The 22,036-nt window shown below is 45.2% G+C and overlaps 1 protein-coding gene across 1 annotated transcript in view; it reads left to right on the top strand.

Moving 5' to 3' along the window:
- LOC128711038 (dual 3',5'-cyclic-AMP and -GMP phosphodiesterase 11-like) overlaps positions 1 to 21,618 on the top strand; it is a 43,698-nt gene extending 22,080 nt beyond the window's left edge. The window contains exons 4-17 of the mRNA XM_053805905.1: positions 4,571 to 5,144; positions 7,826 to 8,057; positions 8,143 to 8,285; positions 10,979 to 11,129; positions 16,125 to 16,280; positions 18,927 to 19,127; positions 19,194 to 19,355; positions 19,442 to 19,600; positions 19,664 to 19,840; positions 19,900 to 20,264; positions 20,355 to 20,543; positions 20,616 to 20,838; positions 20,918 to 21,001; positions 21,070 to 21,618. Of these exons, the coding sequence (XP_053661880.1) occupies positions 4,571 to 5,144; positions 7,826 to 8,057; positions 8,143 to 8,285; positions 10,979 to 11,129; positions 16,125 to 16,280; positions 18,927 to 19,127; positions 19,194 to 19,355; positions 19,442 to 19,600; positions 19,664 to 19,840; positions 19,900 to 20,264; positions 20,355 to 20,543; positions 20,616 to 20,838; positions 20,918 to 21,001; positions 21,070 to 21,618 (3,365 nt within the window). The remainder of the gene's footprint in view (positions 1 to 4,570; positions 5,145 to 7,825; positions 8,058 to 8,142; positions 8,286 to 10,978; positions 11,130 to 16,124; positions 16,281 to 18,926; positions 19,128 to 19,193; positions 19,356 to 19,441; positions 19,601 to 19,663; positions 19,841 to 19,899; positions 20,265 to 20,354; positions 20,544 to 20,615; positions 20,839 to 20,917; positions 21,002 to 21,069) is intronic.
- Positions 21,619 to 22,036: the final 418 nt, after the last annotated feature.

Genomic DNA, 22,036 nt, shown 5'->3' with positions numbered 1-22,036 from the left:
AACGGATCGAATAACGAATAGCGACTAGTCGATAATTTCGAGGGCTACACTGGAAACAAATATAGAAATTGTCGAAATCATCAGTATTTTTACAGGACAAAAGGAGAACTTTAGCTAAATGGTATTTTAAATTAAATAATAATCTCCTTTGATCAAAATACCGACCTCTGCAATAATATGTGAATACATTGAAGTATCTTTAGGCTGTTTCCCCCCCTAAGATGTCAAACATAATTGAGATGAACATTTTTGACAGCCGCTTCATTTTCAGCACATTTTATGTTTCTTTGAGGTATAAAGCTTCATATGATATTAATACATCAAATGGCATTGTTTTCATGTTGTTTTATTAACATCTCGTCGTTGAAGACTTTTCTAATGCGTCATTGGAGCACCATCACTGTGTGTTTGTTCCCCCAAGTTGTAAGATTCGCTAAGATGACAGTCCCTTCAGTTTGCTGCTTAGGGAAACTTCCGTGTGTTCTATTTCGTCCAAAAAATATTGAAGTATCTAAAGGAACACATGTCACCGATCCATGCATTGCATGGAACAAAAAGAACCATGCTTCCCGTCGAGTTTCTTTAACTTCTTTTTTTTCGGAATTGATTTCTTTGCCTAAGCCGTACATTTATCACACATATGAACATAATTTACGCATTCCTATGTTCACCACTGTTCCGAAGGCGGCTCTTTGATTCCAGGAACGGTTTCACCAACGCTCGGGCTGTTCAAACAATTTAATCATCAGCAGATGAAGATCTTAGCTGTGTCATCAATGCTATTGGATGAAATTGATTCCCCGCATTGCCGCATCACCACGTTGATTAAACGAAAGGCTTCACCCCGGATGCGTGGTCGGTTGCCGGTTGCGAGCTTTTCCTTGAATTACATATTCCGTTCGCTTCGTCTTTTTTGTTTTCTTCAAACCAATCCTCCCAGTGGTTCGTTGCTTGGCGGGGAATACACAGAGCCGGAACGCGAAAAGATGCGAAGAAACGTAACACTAGCAAAAAAAAAAAAACCCCCAAGAAACAGACCCACCAGCGTCAACATGGTACGACGACCACCCGCACGACGGATCGATGCGTCCACCATCGCAACACCGCTTTGTGGAATTTCACTTTCAAAACTCATTCGCCATCATTCGCATTCGGACCATCGAGTGCCACGCTCCGGGGGGTTCGTCCTGTACGAGGGGGGGCAATAGCACGGGGTAAGCGAGCGGCGCTTGTCTTCATTCGCGGAAACGGACCGCATACTAATGAAACAAAGTGCGAGATCATCGCGGTATTGCAATAGTTGCAGAGTGCTGTAAAAAATACATACAGCACTGGTGCTCCGTCCCGTCGTTCGGGCGGGATGGACCCCCCCCCCCCCCCCTGGTCATTGGGGCGCCCCCATCAGCGTTAATGGCGTTCGGGTCGTTTTTCGTTATATTCCTCCATTTACATTTCAGAGAAGCAATCTACTATTTGCTTTGGCAGTTTGCCCACCCACCGTGCCGTCCGTGTCGCGCATAATCCGTCTTCGATCGAATTTTGGGAGGGGGTCCATCACCCGAGATGGAAAATTTAAGTATCGATCACGCGAAACCCAATCGACAGTTTGTTTGCCCATTATGGCTGTTAACGAATTGTGGCCGTTTGACAATTACAACTACTTTTATGGGTATGGGCCCCCGGGTGGGGATTGGTAACAGTGCAGGCAGGGCGACGGGCGTGTTTGCAAACCGCCATTGCGCCTTCCCATATCGGTACTGCTGTCCGCCACCAGGCGTCTCCATTAAGCTCCATTAAAGGGAGGAAATGCATCGCGTGCCGGCGGACTATCAATTCGCATCGCGCCGGAAAGTGGTGGCTGTCATGTTGGACAGTGAAAAATGCATGTCAACTGTATTCGTGCACACCTTCACCCGATGGGGTTACCGGCAAAATGGAGAATGTTGGTTGGTGGCATTATAAGAAATGATTGAGCAAGATCTTGACCTCGGAGGCCTTAGTGCGCGGTGGAGTTATTTGCTTGCTGTTGAGGACAAAAAAACGTCACTCAAAGAGTTATTTAATGTTTTAATTGAATCATATTTATCTCTTGCTCTGTCAGAAATGACATTTATCAAGCACGAACGGAAGACATTCAAGGGTAGTTCATGTCCAACGGTTTGGTACACTTCATTATGCGATCTAAGAATTTATGGATTAAACGGAATCAACACATTTTATGGGTGCAAATAGTAATTTCCGTTTTCACAGAAGTGTTATTACATTATTGTGTTCTTTACTACAATTTTACGGACACTCGACAAAATGCTGCCATTATTAACTAGAAGTCGTAAAGCCTCGTAAACTAATCGTCGATCTTACCGTTGGGTTGGAAAATAGTGTGAAAAGACCGAAAGACGCTAAACGAAAAGGTGCAAATAAACAAGAAAACCCCCCTGGTGATCTACAGTGCTCCCCATCCCCGTCCCGTGTTCCATGACCGCGCGTCGCATGTGTGGGTAAAATGAAGTGCCACTGCTTCCGCACCGCCCCGAACACTCCCAGCAAACAGCGCGGAAGTAGCAGTAGTTCCAGTGGTGGCGTGGACGAGACCGGTGCCGGGCAGCAGCCACTACGCTCACCCGACCGTGTCGTGCGTCGACGGCGACGTTGTCGGTCCGGTACGGTCCAGTGGCAACGGCATCGACCGGGCACGGCGTCCAGCGAGTGCGTTTATTGGAAAATAGTGCCGGAAACGGAGCCAGCTTCCTGCCAGCAACGTAACAGGGGGCCCTGATGGGCCAGAGCACTAGCATGTGTCGTTTCAATGGTTGTCGTTACAAGCGAAACAAGCAAGGTAATTTCCGCTAATCTTTACAGCCGTTTGTTACTGCTCCGGTTGAACCAGTTACGCTTCCGTCCGGGAGAAGTTTCCAGCACCAGTTCCCTGCTAGTTCCTGGTGGTCCTCACCAAAAAACTTTGTGTCGTTCGGGGTGGAATTCTTTTGCCCGCTTGCGTGACCATGGTACGGACACTTCTTCGGCCGGATGCAGCGGCATGCAAGTGGCGCAAACCTTCACACCATAATACCAGTCATGACTTGGCTGGTTTAGAAAATGATAATAAATTACATTCCTCCAGAGTGTTCCGGCTGGTCGGTTCCATTCTCCGCGTTCAAAAAGCCAATACGGACATATTTCCTGATTTTAGCGAGAGAAGAAAACGAAACAGCAAACACACTTCCACATTGAGCGGCAAGCAAAGTTCGCAACGATACTTTATCTCGGGGTGGGCAAATTTGATCCTTCGAACATCATTTCGGCCACGGTTTGTTACAGCAAAAACAAGCTGCAATCGCAAGTAATGGGGGTCGGTGGGCGGTAAAGCATGGATTCGCCCACATTGCCGATTTAGTTTGGGGGCTACTCGTAAACCACCTGAACTGAACGGGCTTACACCTTACCTCGCACGCCTCCCTGGAACTCCACCGGAACTCGAACTTTGAAAGTGGATATGCTTCTTTAGACACACGTTTGCATTCCATTGATCTTTGCCGAAATGCTTTCCCACCATGAATTTCCGTTCGCTGTTCGCTCCCAAGTGAGCGTACGCACTCCGAACGGGTTCTTGGGGCATGTTCGGTTGTAGCTATGTAAATGTTCAACCCGATGAAACAAAACATTACGTTGGAAACAGTTCCGTTATTCCAGGTTGGGCGGGCGTTGCTGGTAAGGGGGAAGGACTCATGTTTTTCACAGCGGCAAAAACCCCCATACTGTGGAAACAAAGGGGAAACTTTGTTGACTCAGATGATAAGGCATTTCTTGCTTTCCCAACATCTCATCTTCGAGGTTGGTTGCATTTGACAGACAGTTTGCCTTGCCAACTGAGATGAGATGGTGCTGTTAGGAACTTTTTAGCAAAAACGATTTTATTCAAGTCGTTTAAAGAACACAGATAACAACACAACTACCTGTCGCGTTTAATTTTTGTTTCAAATTATTATTGTTAAAAGTAAAACCATTTACAAAAACACATCCAGAAAGTGTGTTTATGAAATATTTTGTGATTGTTCAGATAATAATTGTGTACTTTATTTTATATCATTTTCATTCCATTACAATATAAGCAAAGTTTGGAAGAGTTTTCTTATAGTTTTAAAAGATTCTTTAAGTATTGTAAAGTTAGTTATTGTTATGTGAATATTGGACCCGTAACAAAACGATATATTTGAACGATTTTCTTCTAATATTACACATTACCCATCAGGCTTCATCTGTTTTACATATTATCTAATAATTTCACAATTAGATACAGGACTTTCTTAGTCGTTACGGTCGATCACTCGCACAAAACACATTTATCATACATATAACACTCAAACGGACGCATCCAATACCGGGTGCCGCCCGGTCGGTTTGTAAAAAAAATGGGCGCCACCCATCCATCGTACGTTTGCTCTTCCCGAAAATCGCTTAATCAAGTTAAATAATTCGTCCACTGTAGTTGCGCTTAGTTACATGATTTTTTTTTTTGCTTTGCTCACTTCTTATCTCTCTCTCTCTCTCTTTCTATCTCGTCATTCCACAGGATTGCACTTGCGCAGCATAGAGGAGCCCCAGAGCAGAATGCCCACCGAGCAGGGGGGCACAGTGGGGCTCGATGCTACGTTGGGCTCTCGTGCTGGTGTCCCCCTGCCGCTACAGCTACCACCACACAGCAACCTCCACCATCATCACCCGCACCACAGTCTCCACCACGGTCACCATCATGCTAATAGCAGCAGCAGCAGCAGTAGTCACCATGCCCACAGCACCTCCAACCATCACCATCACCACCACCACCATCATCACCATCAGCAGCAACAGACGGGGACGCAGGGCAGTGGTGCGGCAGGGGCGCAAGGCGCTGCACAGCAAGCGGGCGGCGGGGCCATGGTTGGGTATGATGCCGAGTTTGCCCGCATGGAGTCGTGGTTGGACGAGAATCCCGAGTTCGTGCAGGATTACTTCATTCGCAAGGCGACCCGCAACATGGTGGACGGATGGCTCGTCTCACACGCAACACCGGTGACCACGGCGGCCAACAGTGTGGACTCGCCGACACATGGCTCCAATCAACCGAACTCGTCACGCGGCGGTTCTGGCGCGACAACACCCGTCAGGTAGGCACATGTACACATACACAGACACTCCATAACCTTGCCGTGCGCGACCCACAAATTAGTTATCTTCCACACTACTGCCAAAGGGCCACCCATTGCAGCATGTTTATCAAACTCGTTACGCACCCTGGCCCTGACCTTCGCGTTCGCGACACCTCACGCGCCCTTGTCCGTGGTGGGCCAGCAAATAGACCCCGCACACCCGATATCGTCTCTGCCGGCGACCGGTAGTTGCAGGCGCAGGTGTGTAATGAAACCGGGTCCCGACTTCGCGATCCCTAGCCGGCTAGTTCCCATGAATATTCATCAGTTACAATCCTCGCGATAGGGAACCTACGTCATGGTGAAAGTAAAAAAAAAACAGCACCAAGCACTCACCATGCTTGTCTGTTCCGGCGTGCTGTGTACGCCAAAGTGTGTCCATAAAGGGACCGCATGGTCTGCGTGTAACAGCTCATTGATGCCGAAGAATAGACACTAAATGGTATCCACCTTGTTCGCGAACTCGTCGAGAGAACGCTAGAATGGTCGGTTGGAAAAGCAAGCGAATTATGCTGATCTTTTAACAAATACGTACCATTTTGCTTCGGGTAGATTCAGACAACATCTAGGAACCGTCTGTCGGAAAACTTTGTATGCATTAGAATGTAGTCATCGTTATCTGAAATTCGTCATTACTTTGTTGAGGATCTGCTTCTCAAAAAAGCTCGAAGCGGGTATGTTTCAGTGTCCAAATGCTGCTTTCTCAAACTCTTGACGTGTTTGTGTCAGCTACTCTTTATTGCTAGCTAAATATACAGGCAGTCCGCGAGATACGCGGTTCCTCGTATACCCGGATTCGGAGATATGTGGTTTTTGGAAATTTGACAGCTGAGTTAGTTCATAGCACAAAATCTAAGCAAAACAGTGTCAAATTGGTCTAAAATAGCTTCCTTCGTCATATTATACATTTGTTTTTAGTTTATTTCTGTTCATTCTATCAAAAAGTAGCCTGGATTGCTGAATAAATCAAGTGCAGGGAAGGAAGTCAATCATCTAACTTTGAAGTATAAACGATTTTACTCCCGGATTCAACTAAACTTGTATAACTAAACGGTATAAATGGTTGATAGCTGTAGTGATATTTCCGAAATTCTGATTTTTATGTATTAAATTACTTCAAGAAATTGAAAAAAAACGATAATAATGCTTATAATATTTCGGTTACTTGGATTATCGCCTGATAAACATTATTTTAGTACAAATTAGCCATTTAATTAGGAATGTTGTGCCAAAAGCACATTTATTTTGTACGGAACAAACACCTCCGGATGCCAATTACGGGGCGAAATTCATTGCACCCAACCTGTTGGCCGTCCGTGTTAATAGGGTTGACCGTAATGACCTAAAAGATGCTAATTAATTGAAACTCGTCAATACATCATTTGCCAGCACTAGCTTCACTAATAAACCATCGATGGATGCCGTTGGTTTATGCCCCTTTTTTTTTTTGGATCACCCAACCCGATACGGTTCAATGCTCCAACTCATGGGATCCGGAATGAAAATACTCCAATTACACCATTGGATCGTTTTATTTCCGGCTTAACGACGCCTTGTCGACTCTCCTGCACTCTCGTCACTGAACGCTGTAGCGTTCATACTTAGGGGCGAAATGATGTTTGGCTTGCCACCTGCGCAACCTATGACCGAAACCCGGTTGTTGTCACCAACCGCGTTGCTATTTCGTGTACATGCAACATTTGATTTCGACCAATGAAACCACGAACCGAACCGTCCACCTTCGACCGAATTCGACCACAATTGATGCTTTCACCTCCAATAAAGGTTAATTGAAATCGTTGGTTCTTTTTCCCTCTCTCTCTCTCTCTCTCTCTCTCTCTCTCTCTCTCTCTCTCTGCTCTGTGGAAATGTGCAAAGAACAAATCGAACTAGTTGAGGTTTTTTTTTTTGTTTGGCTGTTACGGCTCGAATTTTCACATTGGCTATGTTCCAATAGGCCAATTACGCCTACAGAGAAAGATAAGCACCGGGTTTTTCTTGCTCACATTTCTCCCATGCTTCAATAGCCGAACCCCGTTTGTGGAGTTGGATTCGGTTCAAAAACATGCTCCATTTCGAATGGTGACTGGAAAAATTGAATACAACGTTCCGAAAAAGAGGCCAACATAAACTCACCACTCTGCTATTGTGCTGCGATCGATAGACTCATCCCTGTTCGCGAAGCAAAACCTATAAACCATTACCATTACCATCCATTACCTTTGATGTTAATGTACAACGCTGAGAGGACAAAGAATGATACATGTTCGAATGTATTTTTTATTTTGTCAGTTATCGTTTGCACCTGCGAGCTACCTTTAATGAACAGAAATTTCATTAGCATGTACGTTGGCGGGATCAGATTATTTAATTATTTTAAAACAGCTTTGAACAATATGAGTAGAGAGAGAAAAAAATGTGCAAAATGGTATCAAATTCAATCACGGGCTGAATCCAGTTCGCTTTCTGAAACAATAGCATACATAAAAGGCTGCACTAAACCAATTAACGCTTGAAAGTTCGTGGAACCTTCTATCCAATATTGTTCATAAAATATGATAAAGTAATCAGATTATTTTGTTGTATATTCTTTCATTTTAATAATAGACTATTTCAATTTCGTTTCTTTTTCTCTGTAGGAAAATATCCGCTCACGAGTTTGAACGTGGTGGACTGCTAAAACCGATCGTGAACACCATTGATGGTACACCCACCTTCCTGAGCATAAGCCCACAAAATGAGTCCTCCGCTGCCGGGAGTATCCAGTGCTGTCCGAATGGTGTCGCGTACTGTGGCGCCAATCTTCGACCACTTCGCCTCTCCCGTAACGAGCTGAAACAACTCGACGAACGGGAGCTCATATTCGAACTGGTAGGTTGTGTTTCGGCAGCTAATCCCACAACGAGTGGTCCACATGGCTTCATCCTAAATTTCTAATCGCTATCTTTTCTTTCAGGTGAAGGATATTTGCAACGATCTCGACGTACGCTCGCTGTGTCACAAAATCCTGCAAAATGTGTCAATTCTGCTGAATGCCGATCGTGGCTCACTGTTCCTGGTGCAGGGCAAGAGCACCTGCGGTGGCGACAATACCAAAAAGTATGTATTATTATCTGTTAGGCAGAACATTCGCAGAACATCGACGGGGTCGGATGGATCATTAGCGAACGAAGCAACAACAAAACAACACAGCCGCTGAACATAAGCACGAACCACACGAAAGGAATGTTTCCGAAGAAATTGTTCTTTTGATTCGGTTTTGCGATGGTATCATTTTAGTTGACAGCGAGATCGATCACACGGACTTCTGCCGATGGCATAAATTGGAAAGTCTATCCGTGATATTTCGATCCCGTCTATTTCCACCGTTGAACCCCGTGAACAATCGAGTATGGCTGACTTATTGGTTCGTGGTGGTGTGTCTTTCTCGTTTAACGGCACGAGTATGCGATCCAGTAACACGGCTGTGTACGTTCCCGGTATTTCTATTTTCGCCCGTGCAAAGCTTTTCCCAATTCCTTATGCTCTGCAATGCATTTATCAATTAGCGGTTGGATTATGTTTCATTACTTGTAATCATGCAACCGTCAACCGTATACGGTGTACGGTGCGATACTTGTTTACTACCTTAAGCTGGGCTCAAAACCCTCCGAGCGGTTGTCGCGAAAGACTCATCATTAGAAACATGTTGTACGTTTTCCGGAAAGTTCTTCCACCCAGCAAACGTACCACATAATGCTGGCTTATCAATTTACGCCGGTAGTTCTGTTCTGCCTTTTATGAAGAAGAAGCTTTGTGAACACTTGGATGCTTACATCCAAAGAAAGCATCACACATGTCAACGAGACGAAATTCATTTCGTTGGTATGTGTCTCGCGCATTAATTAATGAGCAAGTGTCAAGTTCACCGAGCAGTCACAAGAACCAACATTAAAGGGCTTGGAACATGACACCGTCTCGGAAAGAAGAAACTTTTGTAAAACTCTGTGCTTTTGAAGCCACGGACATAATGTTTAAAAATGTCACCAAAAACATTCAACTGTCATTCTGGTGAAAACTTCGTTGAACACACAGGAATTGAAAGACTCGTATTTTTTCTGGTGTAACTCTTTTATTATAATAGAAAAACAATTGTTAGTAAGAAATGTTGTTGCAATTTATTCGAATATCCGCTCACTGAATTTATAATCTTCCCCCAAAAAATGAATCCTTTTTATCTTCCGCTGCATAGAGCATTTTTTCTGATTCTTCCATAATCCCCACCCAGTAAATTAATTTGGATAGGAATTCATGTCAAAATATTCCCAGGATATTTTTGGTGCCGCCATCACGCTGTGCACCCCACTTGAGACAATTTGTATTCGATTTCTAACCGTGTGCGCATCGCAATCATAGAGCAGCTGGTGGATGGTTTCCTCCTTATTATACTACACTCGAACGGAATTCAATTCATTACTGCTCGCTCTGCCGAGAATAGCCTGTCAGCACACGCTACACATTCTTGCTGCATGTATGAAATATAAAGCGAGGGAGCAACGTTCACCTACACACGCCGGAAGGCGTTTATCCATGACGGTTGGTAAGAGTATATTCTTCCAAACCGATGGCTCCAGCTTGCTTTCGGCAAAAGCACACAAACAATCCATCACGAGATATGTGATGAACCTTTCGTGAACCGTCAAGTACTGCTCTCTAATGAAAATATATTCAAGACAATTTTTCCCCATTACCGCCGCCACGGTGCGGCGCCACTGGTTCACATACGGCCCGGAGAACAACGGGCCTTGTTGGTGTGTTGGTTCCGTGGGTCCCGATTTCATCCGTGCCCGCTGCCCCGCGTTGTCCTTGGTATTGTGATGGATTTTTACTTTCCCTCCCTAGCACGCTCCTGCACAAACGCATGCCGTATGTTTGCCATTAAGTGCTTTTGTTGGTAGCAACAGCATCGTCCAAGGGCTAGATGGTGCCGCAGGACAAGCGTGACGTGTAGCGAAACCTACGTCCTTCGCACTGTGACACAGCGCTGAAAACTGCGAACCGCTGGGACGACTTTGTGCTGGTGTTGGTTTTGTTTCATTATAATTAATGTGATGTTTGCAGCATAAGTAATCAATTTTCATTTGGCAAGCAGGAACCGCTCCACCATATCCGTGTACCACAAGACAATGATTGCATGATCCGGACGTTATGTGGAAGCGCTTCGGGGTACACTTTGCGACGAATCTCAGCTGGTTGAAGAGTGAAAGATAGTGATTTAATGTTGTCGCTGTCCCATCGGTGTGCTTGAAATTTGAAATTATCCTCCTAACCACCCCCCGGAGCAGGGCGTAATTACGGCTGCCCCTAACGGCCCCTTGGCTCGTGGAGATATTTTATGCATACGCCACGAAAGCCCCCAAAGCCAGCAAAGTTCATTGGGTTGGCATAATAAATCTGCGCACCGTATGCAAAAGCTCCGATGCTTACCTGTGTCCGCATGGCAACGGGGCGATTTACCAGACATCGGATCCGCAACCGGCTTTCAATTTCCGGTTTGCGGCTAATAGGCGGTGATAGGATGCGCCGATAATTTATTAATCCTCAATCCGGGTCTGTGTGTCGTGTTTGGAAATTTACGTTTAAAATCGACGGGCGTGAAGGTGTAAGGTCGCAACGATGCAATACGCTGAAACAAAACCCCAACCCCCATTTGGACGATTCGAGGGTGATCTGTAATCCGATTCCGATGTTGCTGCTAGTGACGGTACTGCCGCGCGTTAAACCATCGCTGATTTATTTCCATTTTCTTGCAGATGCTTAGTATCGAAACTGTTTGATGTATGCTCCAACAGCACTCTGGAGGAGATGGAGCAGCAGGACGAGGTAAAGGTGGCCTGGGGTACGGGCATCGCTGGACACGTTGCCGAAAGTGGTGAACCTGTAAATATACCGGATGCTTACCAGGTGAGTACCGTATCCACGAGGAATGGCCATTAGGCCGAGGGCCGTGGGTCTTAGCAGCACTGTTTATTATGTCCTTTGCTGCATAATTGATGGGGGTGTACGGTTGGAATGGCTAGGCTAGTGGCTGTAAACCCTCGTCTGTTTCGCTCGGTTCCAACGGAACCAATGCTCTACCAATACTGACGAGAACCACCTGTTGATGCTACCTGCTCCCTGAGCACGGCACAGGTCTTTGTTTGCAAGCGCAAGCAAATTCACCTTTCCGCGCATGGTCTGGGTATGGGATCGGGTTACGGTTAACAGTTTCACGGGGCATGGAATATTTATTAGCGCTGCTAAACTCAATAAGAATTCATCTACCCGTATAGCATCCACCATTCTACCGAATGGTGCAGAGCGTCACGAATAAAATCCAACATTTACCCTCGGTTTGTGTGTAGTGTTGTACGTGATGAAAGATTTATGTGTTTATTGTACTGTACTGCAAAGAGATCAGCAACAATGCAATGTAAAGGGATCAGACACAGTTTGTGATTTGCTTTTTCACTGGTCCAATTAGTACCCGATAGGCGAGTAGTTAATTGCGGATTAATATGTTATAAGTCCAAGTTTGGATTGTTAACCATTTCGGCATGTTCTTGGCAGATTGCGTAGTAACTAATGTGTCAAGTTCACGCGACGACTTTCGTTACATGCGCCGTATCGTGACTCTTTCGTTAATAAACAGTTGCATGTGTGTGACTCTTTCATTAGTTTCGCTTGTTGTAATACTTTTCTGAGATGTTTGCTGTCTGCTCAAACAGAATCTTCAAACTAAACTATTAATTTGATCAAATCAAAAACTATTAATTTGACTATTAATAAAACTACTATTCAAACTATTAATTTGATGCGTTAATTGCAATGTGAAGGTTAAACCAAAACCATCCATAAATGTGTATTGAATATAAAAACATCAATACTATATTTAACTGTTTGTACTTTATAGAATCAAGTTGAATTACACATTCATTCACCCTTATCATCACATTTATTCAACACAAAAATATTACATCCTTGCTTACAGTTTAAGCAACAAAACTAGAAGATACACGTCCTGTCCACGTTGATACTCTACTCAACTTAGATGACGCTCGCGCTAGTTGGAAGATACTTATCCGGATCAACGTTGGCCTCCGATTTCTCCATTCCCGTGTACTGCGGTTCAATAGTCTTCGTCATGATGCCGAGGCTCTGCTGCAGATGCCAACGGCGCGTAGCACGCAGCGTCTTCGCACGCCGAATTGCACTGGCAAGCATGAACGCACAGACAGCTCCCAGTACCTGTACGAACGCGACGGCAATCGTGCCGGTCGCGATCAGCACCGATCCCTGCGAGATCAGCCACGAAAGGCGCGAATAGCAACCGTAGTCGCGCGGGATGCATTCCCCATCGATCGGTGCGGCCGCACAGCAAGTTTCCGGGTACTCCATCACGATACCATCCGACGGCAAGAACTGGGCCCAATCAGTATATCCATCGACACCGCAACATTCGAGCTGTTTTGGAAAATGAGAGTTATTGTTAAATAAACGGGTGTGGCCGAAACCTGCTGCTGAGTCTTACCGTGTTCTGCAGCATATCGATCGGATTGCGATAACCTTCCTGCTGCTTGTAATCGGCCATCGAATCGAAAATCTTTTGGCGCACCATCATCTCCACCTGCCCGCGCATTACAAACGCCGTAATGGCTGCGGCCAGCTGTAGGACAAACACGCTCAACAGCAACACACCGTACTGTAACGGAAAAAAAAAGATCGAGTTGAGTGTTGCGAACCAGAAAGAGACACACACAGCGCCCGCTCTACGTACAATGTTGATCATCGCTGTGCTTTCCTTGAGTGCACCGACACACCCAAACAGTGCAATCACCAGCAGGATGACACCGATGGCAATGAGCAGATTCGGCGGTACGAAGAAGTGTGAATCGATAAAGTTCTGGAAATCATCAAACAGATTACCGATGGCCACCGCCATCGACAGTAGCATTGCGGCCACAACCTGTGTTTGGAGGAAAAGGAAACCGTTTAGTTGGCTGTCACACAAAGGGGTTCCTGACTCATCTGCGTCACATCTTTTTTTTTCCACCCGTACACAAGTGGCAAAGATAACGATACCGCCAGTACATGCCCAATATGTTAAAACGGATTGAAATCCCTTCACATCCGGTGCAGAATGATTAATACCGACGGTGTTTAGAGTCATCAAATCTTAGTCTACTCACCGCAAACGTAATGCTGATGACGAAGATCATGTACTTGACACACTTCATATTCATATTAAGCTCGTACCGTTCCGACGCCATGTTGGATGGCAGGTTTGGGCGACAACTCCGTTTTTGTTTCCAAGCAGTTAAAGCAAAGCGTTTGTAACACTCCGATTTTCACGCGGTGACACCGTCTCGCGTAAAGTGCCTTCCCCACACGAAATAGTCTTGCACCGATGTTTCAACGCCCTCAGCACTTGTACTTCTAGTGATCGGTTGCAATTTGACAGCAACTTGCTAGTTTTCTGTGACCGAACTGACACGCAAATGGTGTCCCAGCCCCGACAAGACCGCCGTGAACAGAAAAGGGCGACTAGTGCTTATCTTATCAGTCGGCAAACAAAGATACCCCCGCGGTCTGACACCATTGTCGTCCATGGTTTTGTGATGGTGGTGGTCACAATTACCACCAGCGCGTATGTTCTACGGTAATTGGTGGGAATTGCTGTTCGGTGCCCATTACCCCACCTTATCAGGGGTTGCATTACCTGCCGTTTGCGGGAGAATGGCCACACTACCACACCACAGGTGATATCGTGCAACCGTGGACCTGGACGGTGCGTTGGAAAATCGATATCACATTCGCAGCATGGTATTGGGACGCACCAGGTTATAGTGTGTGAAATTCTACCGAAACATTGCGTCCGGAACCCGAATTACCACAACACCGACCGTGTCTCGGTCGGCCAGCACAGCACAGTAGACGTTCTGGATGATTATTTCCGTGCCCGGTTATATATGGGCTTCCTTACTAGAATGTACTAGTTTAAACACAGCATCAGCAAAAGCAGCAAGCCCCCCCCCCCCCCCCCCTTCCAAGGGTCAAAAAGCAAACAAATAAAGCATCAAAAGTCTATTTACTTCAACCTTTTCCGTTGTGCGGCCATGATTCATGGTTGGAATTCGAATAAATACAAACCAACCATTGTGAGCCCTTTATCTTCTGCCACACACATTCACACAGAGTGATAGAATGTTGTGGGTGAAAAAGGGCGGGGATTTTGGTGTTTGTGCGGGTGTAGGTCGTGCTAGGGTGATAATGAAACTTCAACCATATAAAAACAATCGCTTAGCTTGTTCGCTACCGCACCAAACCACTCCACTGCGCTGTAAACCATTTAATGGTACTGAAAGTCTCGAAGTTAGCTGTACAATAACGCTACTTTTGGATTAATATACGGCGTAATAGGGCTTTTAATTTTATAACAATTTAATCACTATAAGCAAACTTCTACTTTTAGCTAACCCACATTCGTCTCCTTGTAGCGAGCGTACGAACACCGGCGCGATGTTGTACACCAGACAACTTTCCCATTAGTTTCGTGCACCCGTGCACACGCTTCATTCTGCCCATACCTTCGGTAAAATCCCCGGAATGCTCAAGCTAATGGTGCGCACGTTCGTACCTTACCATCGGTTATTCAGTTTTGTAATCTCCACACTCCACATAATCCACGCCGCTCGCTGCTTAAAGTCAAGGTGCTTCTCCGTGCTGTTGCCGCTGTCTACGGCGTCGCACAAAGATAGCGGGAACCGGTAACGAGCCACTTGCAGCGCGTAAACTGGATGCATATTTTATCGAAACCCAGTCTTCATTTGCGGCACAAAGCGAAATGCACAATTGTAATACCATCCGAGTGGTGTTCCGTTTCGTTAAATTCATCACTTTAGATGTAATTAATCATTTATTAGCGATCCGCAGGTGCTTGCGGAATGGCTATTCTGTTCCAGTTTGTGTGTTTATTTTAAACGGAAGCTGGTAAGGTGACCCGAAATAGAACCTTTAATTGTATGCAAATATCTTGGTTCCGGGGTTTAATTTTATTTGCGCATTTGTGTATTTGTGTAGAATCGTAAATGAGGCACCTGGTTTCCTTCCAGTTTTGCTAGTGCAACTGTTCCGCTGCAGAATGGGGGTGCGTTTCATGGTGGAAACTAACATTCACATGAACCTGCCACCAGGATTTTACCCTGTTGGATAGATGTTTTTCGCTTGTTTTTCACAGCATCGGTCAGAATGAATATGCAAATGAATACATTTGGTTCGATTGGGGAAAATTTCAGTCGAAATGAAATTTAATCTTATATTCGATTTTACACTGAAATGCAAAGAGTAGCCGATTTTAATGAGAATTCTGGACGGTTGCGTTATTATTAAAATTCGGTTAGTAAATTTCTTGGTTGTTTATTTGGTGCCATGTCCAACGGATTTTTATACCACTTAAAACATGCACGCTTCTTTGGAATCATAAATTAATTTATCAGATTCGACTACCCAATTCTCTATAACATTGTTTACACGCTGATGATGCTGAACATTAAGTGTGATGAAGTTTGCGGAAATACACCACCCGGCAGCAGTTCATGCACATTGGGCCCACATACTAGGGCTACTTTAAAAAAAACTATTTTTAGCACACAATTCTTGCACCATTTTATCAATGATTTCGTGTCCCTTCCACAGCAACCCACCTGTTTGTCTTATTTATTGCACAACCATATGTTTCCCATAACCATTACCGGCTGCTCTATTTCCCTTGCGCCATCCGTGCCTACACTTGTTGTCAAAATTAATGAGAAAGTAGTATTAAATACCTATGGATGTATTACGACCATTCGGCCCGAATCCGTCATCCATCGCTATTGACTCACCATTTTCGCTCTCTTTCTCTGCCTTTTTTTTTTGCAGGATGAACGTTTCAACCGGGAAATCGATGTACAAACTGGCTACCGTACAAAGGCGCTACTCTGCATGCCAATCAAGGATGCGTCCGGAGACGTGGTTGGAGTCGCGCAAGTGATAAACAAACAGGGTGATCAGTGCTTTAGCACCGCGGATGAGAAGGTAAGCATTAGGCACCGGACACCACACACTAGCAGCTCTCGTTCCCGCGGTCACCCACAACGCAGTTGATTAATGGTGGGACGGTCTCTGGAATCCGGTACCCGTTGCAGTTGGTCGGGATTTCCAAAAATTCCTTTTCCGGAAGCTTTTAATTATGTGCGCTATCCATCAAACGATCGGAGCCGCACGGTGACGGGCCTGAACTTTGATAATCAATTAAAATTAAATAACGAGCACATGTGGAAAATAATGAAATGTGCAGCAGAACCGCAGCGGTGCATTGCGCTTCAGAGGGTGCATGAGTGCATGGCAAATGGTGTGAGGTTTTCATTATTGTTTTCTGTGCGAATACCGCCGAGATCAATATTTGAACACAAATTGGCATCGTCAAGCATGCGTCATTGTTTTTGCACCATGTTCATGTTCTGTTCTGATATTGTTGTTAGTTTTAACTACACATGTTAGCTTTCAAACGGACATGGTGTTGACTTTCTATCTGTTGTTGTTTCTTCGGAAGGATCAGCCAAAGAGGTTGAGTGTTGCACAGGTTTTCGTCTTTGGGCACGAAGGTCAAAAATTATTTTTTTCGGACGAGAAACTGTTCGAGCTGCAGCAGCCACATGATGTGCAACATGACATGACCTCCAACATGGCAACCCATGCGGCAATTTGATCCAAAGCAGGTGTAAGAACGATTTAATCGAATTCTTGGATAAAACGTTGTGGACTCCCAACTACCCAGATTTTAATCCTATTAACTGTTTGTTTGGTTCTGCTTTGATATCGATTCGAAGCAAATACAAAAATATCACTTTGGACCAGTGCAAGACGATAACTCTCAAATCTCGGGCAAAAATTCCCATGGAAGTCGTGCGTAACGCTTGGTTTTGGCTCGTAGTGATGTGCTCAATGATTCCGAATGATGAAAGGATTTAAATATTTCCAGAGAGTGAGTTAATTGAAATATCCAAGAAAAGTATTTATAGTACTTTAACGATTTAACTCATACACAGAAAAATAAATCGTTCAAAACAATTCAGATTTAATGCTCCACGGCGACCTTTAATTCATGATTTAAATCCTAAGTTAACTCAAGATTTACTTCATAGACATAAATACCATTATCTACTTAGAAATCCAATAGCAAAAAATTCAATTTTATTTTTTAATCGAATTTAGAAATTTAATCTGAACTTTCTGATCATGGTGTTTAGTTTATTTCTCTCACAAATTTGTAAAAATTAAATCCATCCCACAAATCACTTGGACTCGAGTTATAAGTCTTTAAATTCAAATATCTCCACCGTTAACTTCTTTTTCCAGTTAAAAGCATCCAACAGCAACTTACTACACATTATCTTGATAATAATCAATATCGATTTCATTTTTCACTGTCCATACTTTGTCGCGGACGTGTACATCGTTGTCCAGCGTAGCCAATAAAATTTGCCTCTACCAAAGATCCCGCCGATATTACCATTCGGACAACCTACAGAACCCTTCAGAACCCATCCGTTGAGGTAGCACAGCGGAACAGGGCGATATTACCGTAAACTTTACGATTTACCATTTGCAAAGCGGGAAAAAAGGTTTACAAAAAAGTGAAAAAATAGATCCACGCGACATTGGATCGAATATTGGGGTATAAATAATTTTACGATACCCCTGCCGGTTAAACGCAACCGGCAAAAATTGCATCGAAAAGCAGCGTCGAATTTTACGCTGCGAAGAAAATGGTTCCGCATTTTACTAGTGTTTGTACGGCGTTGCTGTTCCTCCGTCTCGCAAAACAACTATAAATACACAACAAAAAATCCCCATACCATGTTAAAATGTGTGTGCAATTCGATTACGATTTCTCCCAAGGGAGGGAGGGCCCGTTGCCGGGGTTACGGGGATACATTCGGGTTCATGATTTTTGTGTGCAAAAATTGAAAAGCGCACCACCGTGTGTGCTTGCACCAGTGTCTGACTGCCGCCCCAGTACGGTGTGTGAAAAATCATGAAATATTAAAATCATATCCACGCGAAACGAAGTGGCGTTTCAGGCGCGTTTCGGACATGTGCTCACTGTTTTGTCACCGAATGTCCCTTTGGGCGGACGCGCGCATGTTGTGGACGGTAGGGCCGACGGCCGAGCGTGGAAGATCAAATATAAAAGCACATGAATTGGCAGAAATTTTCACCACGTTACGGCATTCGAGCGGAACGGTATGTGAACCGAAACCGAGATGAGATTAATGATGGGTTCAAGCAAAGAGCTTTCAGAAGGATGCTCCCATGCGTTCGGTGCTGAGCAGAACAGTGTTGGGTTGGGTGAGGTACATTTTGGTCACATGGTGAGTGCAATTTATTTGTCGTGTTTGTGTGTTTCCCTGCTCCGCTACTTCGTGGAAAGCAGCAAACCCCGTTCACTGCACTCAATGCGAATATCATGTGCAAATTGTTTGAATTGGGTGTTAAAATCATGTTTTTTTCCCTCCCCTCCGGCATAACGACGGCGGGCACTGTTCACTTTATTATCCCTTCGTCGGCTTTTATAACCGGCCGGTAAAAGGGGGCCACCGTACCGGGAGTCATTTTAAATCGAACTTTTGGGCCATTTTGGTGTACATTTATGGATTTACTGCTGTATTATGTTTCCAGATATTCTCGTCCTACCTGCAGTTCTGTGGTATCGGGCTTCGGAATGCGCAACTGTACGAAAAGTCACAGCTCGAGGTGAAGCGCAACCAGGTGCTGCTCGATCTCGCCCGGATGATCTTCGAGGAGCAAAGCACCATCGAGCATATGGTCTTTCGCATTCTGACCCACATGCAGAGCTTAATACAATGCCAAAGAGTGCAGGTGAGTAGCGTCCCGGGTGACGGTGACACATTGCAATTTAACGGCAACGCTTGCAATCCCCTCCAGATCCTGCTGGTGCACGAAGCGTCAAAGGGCAGCTTTTCGCGAGTGTTCGACTTCGAGGCCAACGATCTCAGCGGCGATGACGGTGATGCTCGCACGAGCCCGTTCGAGTCCCGCTTTCCGATCAACGTCGGAATAACTGGCTATGTGGCGACAACTGGCGAGGTAATTATTCCGTTTGTTTGTGAATCCAACCGTCCAATAGTCCAACCCAGGTCTAAAACGTCTATTCTTTTTTTCTCTTCCGCCAGACTGTAAATATCTGCAATGCGTACGAAAACGACAGGTTCGATCCGAGTGTCGACGAAGGGCTCAACTTCCGCCACAAAACGATTCTCTGCATGGCGATCAAGAATTCTTTAAGTCAAATTATAGGCGTAATACAGTTGATCAACAAGTTCGATGATCTTGTAAGTTTGCATTGCGGTAGGGTCTTTCTGAGCGGCTAGTCTAACGATCAGCATTCCTTGCAGACTTTTACCAAAAACGATGAGAACTTTGTCGAGGCGTTTGCAATCTTCTGCGGTATGGGCATTCACAATACGCACATGTACGAGAAGGCAATCATTGCCATGGCGAAGCAGAGTGTTACACTGGAAGTGTTGAGCTACCATGCTTCAGCTACCATCGATGACGCGTACCGGTTACGGGTAAGCTGCAATCGTCTATCCGACGATGTTCACCTAGTAACGGTTATTCCTTTCCCCAGCAACTGAAAGTGCCATCGTCGGCGTTCTTCAAGCTGCACGACTTTAAATTCGACGATCTGACACTGGACGATGACCACACGCTCAAGGCGTGCATCCGAATGTTCCTGGACCTGGATCTGGTCGAGCGGTTTCACATCGAGTACGAGGTGCTGTGTCGATGGTTGCTGAGCGTAAAGAAGAACTACCGTAACGTGACGTACCACAACTGGCGGCACGCATTTAACGTGACGCAGATGATGTTTGCCATCCTCACGTCGACGCAGTGGTGGAAGATCTTTGGCGAGATTGAGTGCCTTGCGCTGATCATAGCCTGCCTGTGCCACGATCTGGATCACCGTGGGACCAACAATTCGTTCCAGATCAAGTACGTATGCTTACGCGGTGTGTGTGTGTGTGTGTTTGCTATGAAGGGCCGCACAAGTTAAATGGATCGTTCTCCATTGCTTACCGATAGAGCCTCGTCACCGCTGGCTCAGCTCTACTCGACGTCCACGATGGAACACCACCACTTTGACCAGTGTCTGATGATCATTAACAGTCCCGGCAACCAAATACTGTCCAATATGTCATCGGAAGACTACAGTCGTGTGATACGCGTACTGGAAGATGCCATCCTCTCCACTGATCTAGCAGTTTATTTCAGGTAGTTATTTAGCTCTGAAGGAAACGTCAGGAAAACCACGTTCATACATCGCCAATCTTTTCTAATCCACAGGAAACGTGGAGCTTTTTTGAATTTAGTCGAACCGACCATTGAAATGAGTTCCTGGCAAGCGGAAGAACCGCGATCATTGCTACGTGCGATGAGCATGACCGTTTGCGATCTGTCCGCCATCACGAAACCGTGGGAGATAGAGAAGCGTGTCGCCGATCTGGTCAGCTCGGAGTTCTTCGAGCAGGGCGATATGGAGCGACAAGAGTTAAACATCACACCTATTGTAAGCACTTCAAGCGATAGCATTCAGACGTTTTGTTATCGTCGCGTTGTTATTATCGTTTTATAACACTATTTCGCAGGATATAATGAATCGAGAGAAGGAAGATCAATTGCCAATGATGCAAGTTGGCTTTATAGACTCCATCTGTATTCCTATATACGAGGTATGACCAACGATATTGACGCAACATTTGTGTACACTATTCCAGCTTATCTCTACCCTCGACTGCAGGCTTTTGCAACTTTATCCGACAAACTGACCCCATTGATCGATGGTGTACTGGAGAACAAGAAGCACTGGATCGAGGCGGCTCAAAGTGCGAAGGATGCCTACGCAAACAATAACAATACGAGCGAAAACAATAACAACAATAAGAGCCATTGTGCGGACCACACAGAGGACCACAGCGAGAGCGAATGCGTTCGCAGCCCGCCCGGATCACCAGCAAGTAATGGAACCACGCGTAAGCTTTCCCTTGAACCTGATTGTACTGATAGTGGTCACCACCACAGTATAGGTAGCCAAGAGTCCACCACTAATAGTTGTAACATAAAGGAGAAGATCGTCGGCCGGTTGGGGGTTGATCTCGCCTCATCGCCACCGTACGCAGACAAACCATCGTTTCTGGTGGTCGGTCAGAAGGGCAACGGATGGGTGAACGGTGACAAGGTGCGACTCATACGTCTGTCATCATCCGATGGCAAAACGAGTGAACTTCTGCTGGACGAGCAACTTCAACGGCATCCAACGGTGGACGAGGTGGACACACTGCTGGACTAGATGGATGGAGGATAAAAAAAAACACCCTTCGTGACTGTCTCAAGTTCTAACCCAGCTCCACCACGACCAAAACGATTGATAAATGTGATTCGTCCTTTCGGTACTACCACTTAGACCGAGAGAAAAACAAAACCCTGTAAATTAGCCTAATCCTGTCCAGCATATCCCGCGTAGCCTTCTTTTCTCATTACTTTTAAATCGTTTTTCACTCTATGACCTCTGCAATTGTATGTTAGTGGTATGTTTTGTTTTGTTTTATATTATACCCGACCGCAATGTCTCAACTAATGGGAAAGCTAATCTGCAAACAAATTCTATTTGTATAACCATTTCAAGCATACATTTGAGAATGTGTGACACGCATGAAGCTTTGATTTGAAAATCGTACGCACACATTATATTGTACTATTCGTAAAGG

The sequence above is a fragment of the Anopheles marshallii genome, chromosome 3 (assembly GCF_943734725.1).
Source record: "Anopheles marshallii chromosome 3, idAnoMarsDA_429_01, whole genome shotgun sequence".
NCBI classification, from domain to species: domain Eukaryota; kingdom Metazoa; phylum Arthropoda; class Insecta; order Diptera; family Culicidae; genus Anopheles; species Anopheles marshallii.
This window is presented reverse-complemented; position numbering and strand designations above follow the sequence as displayed.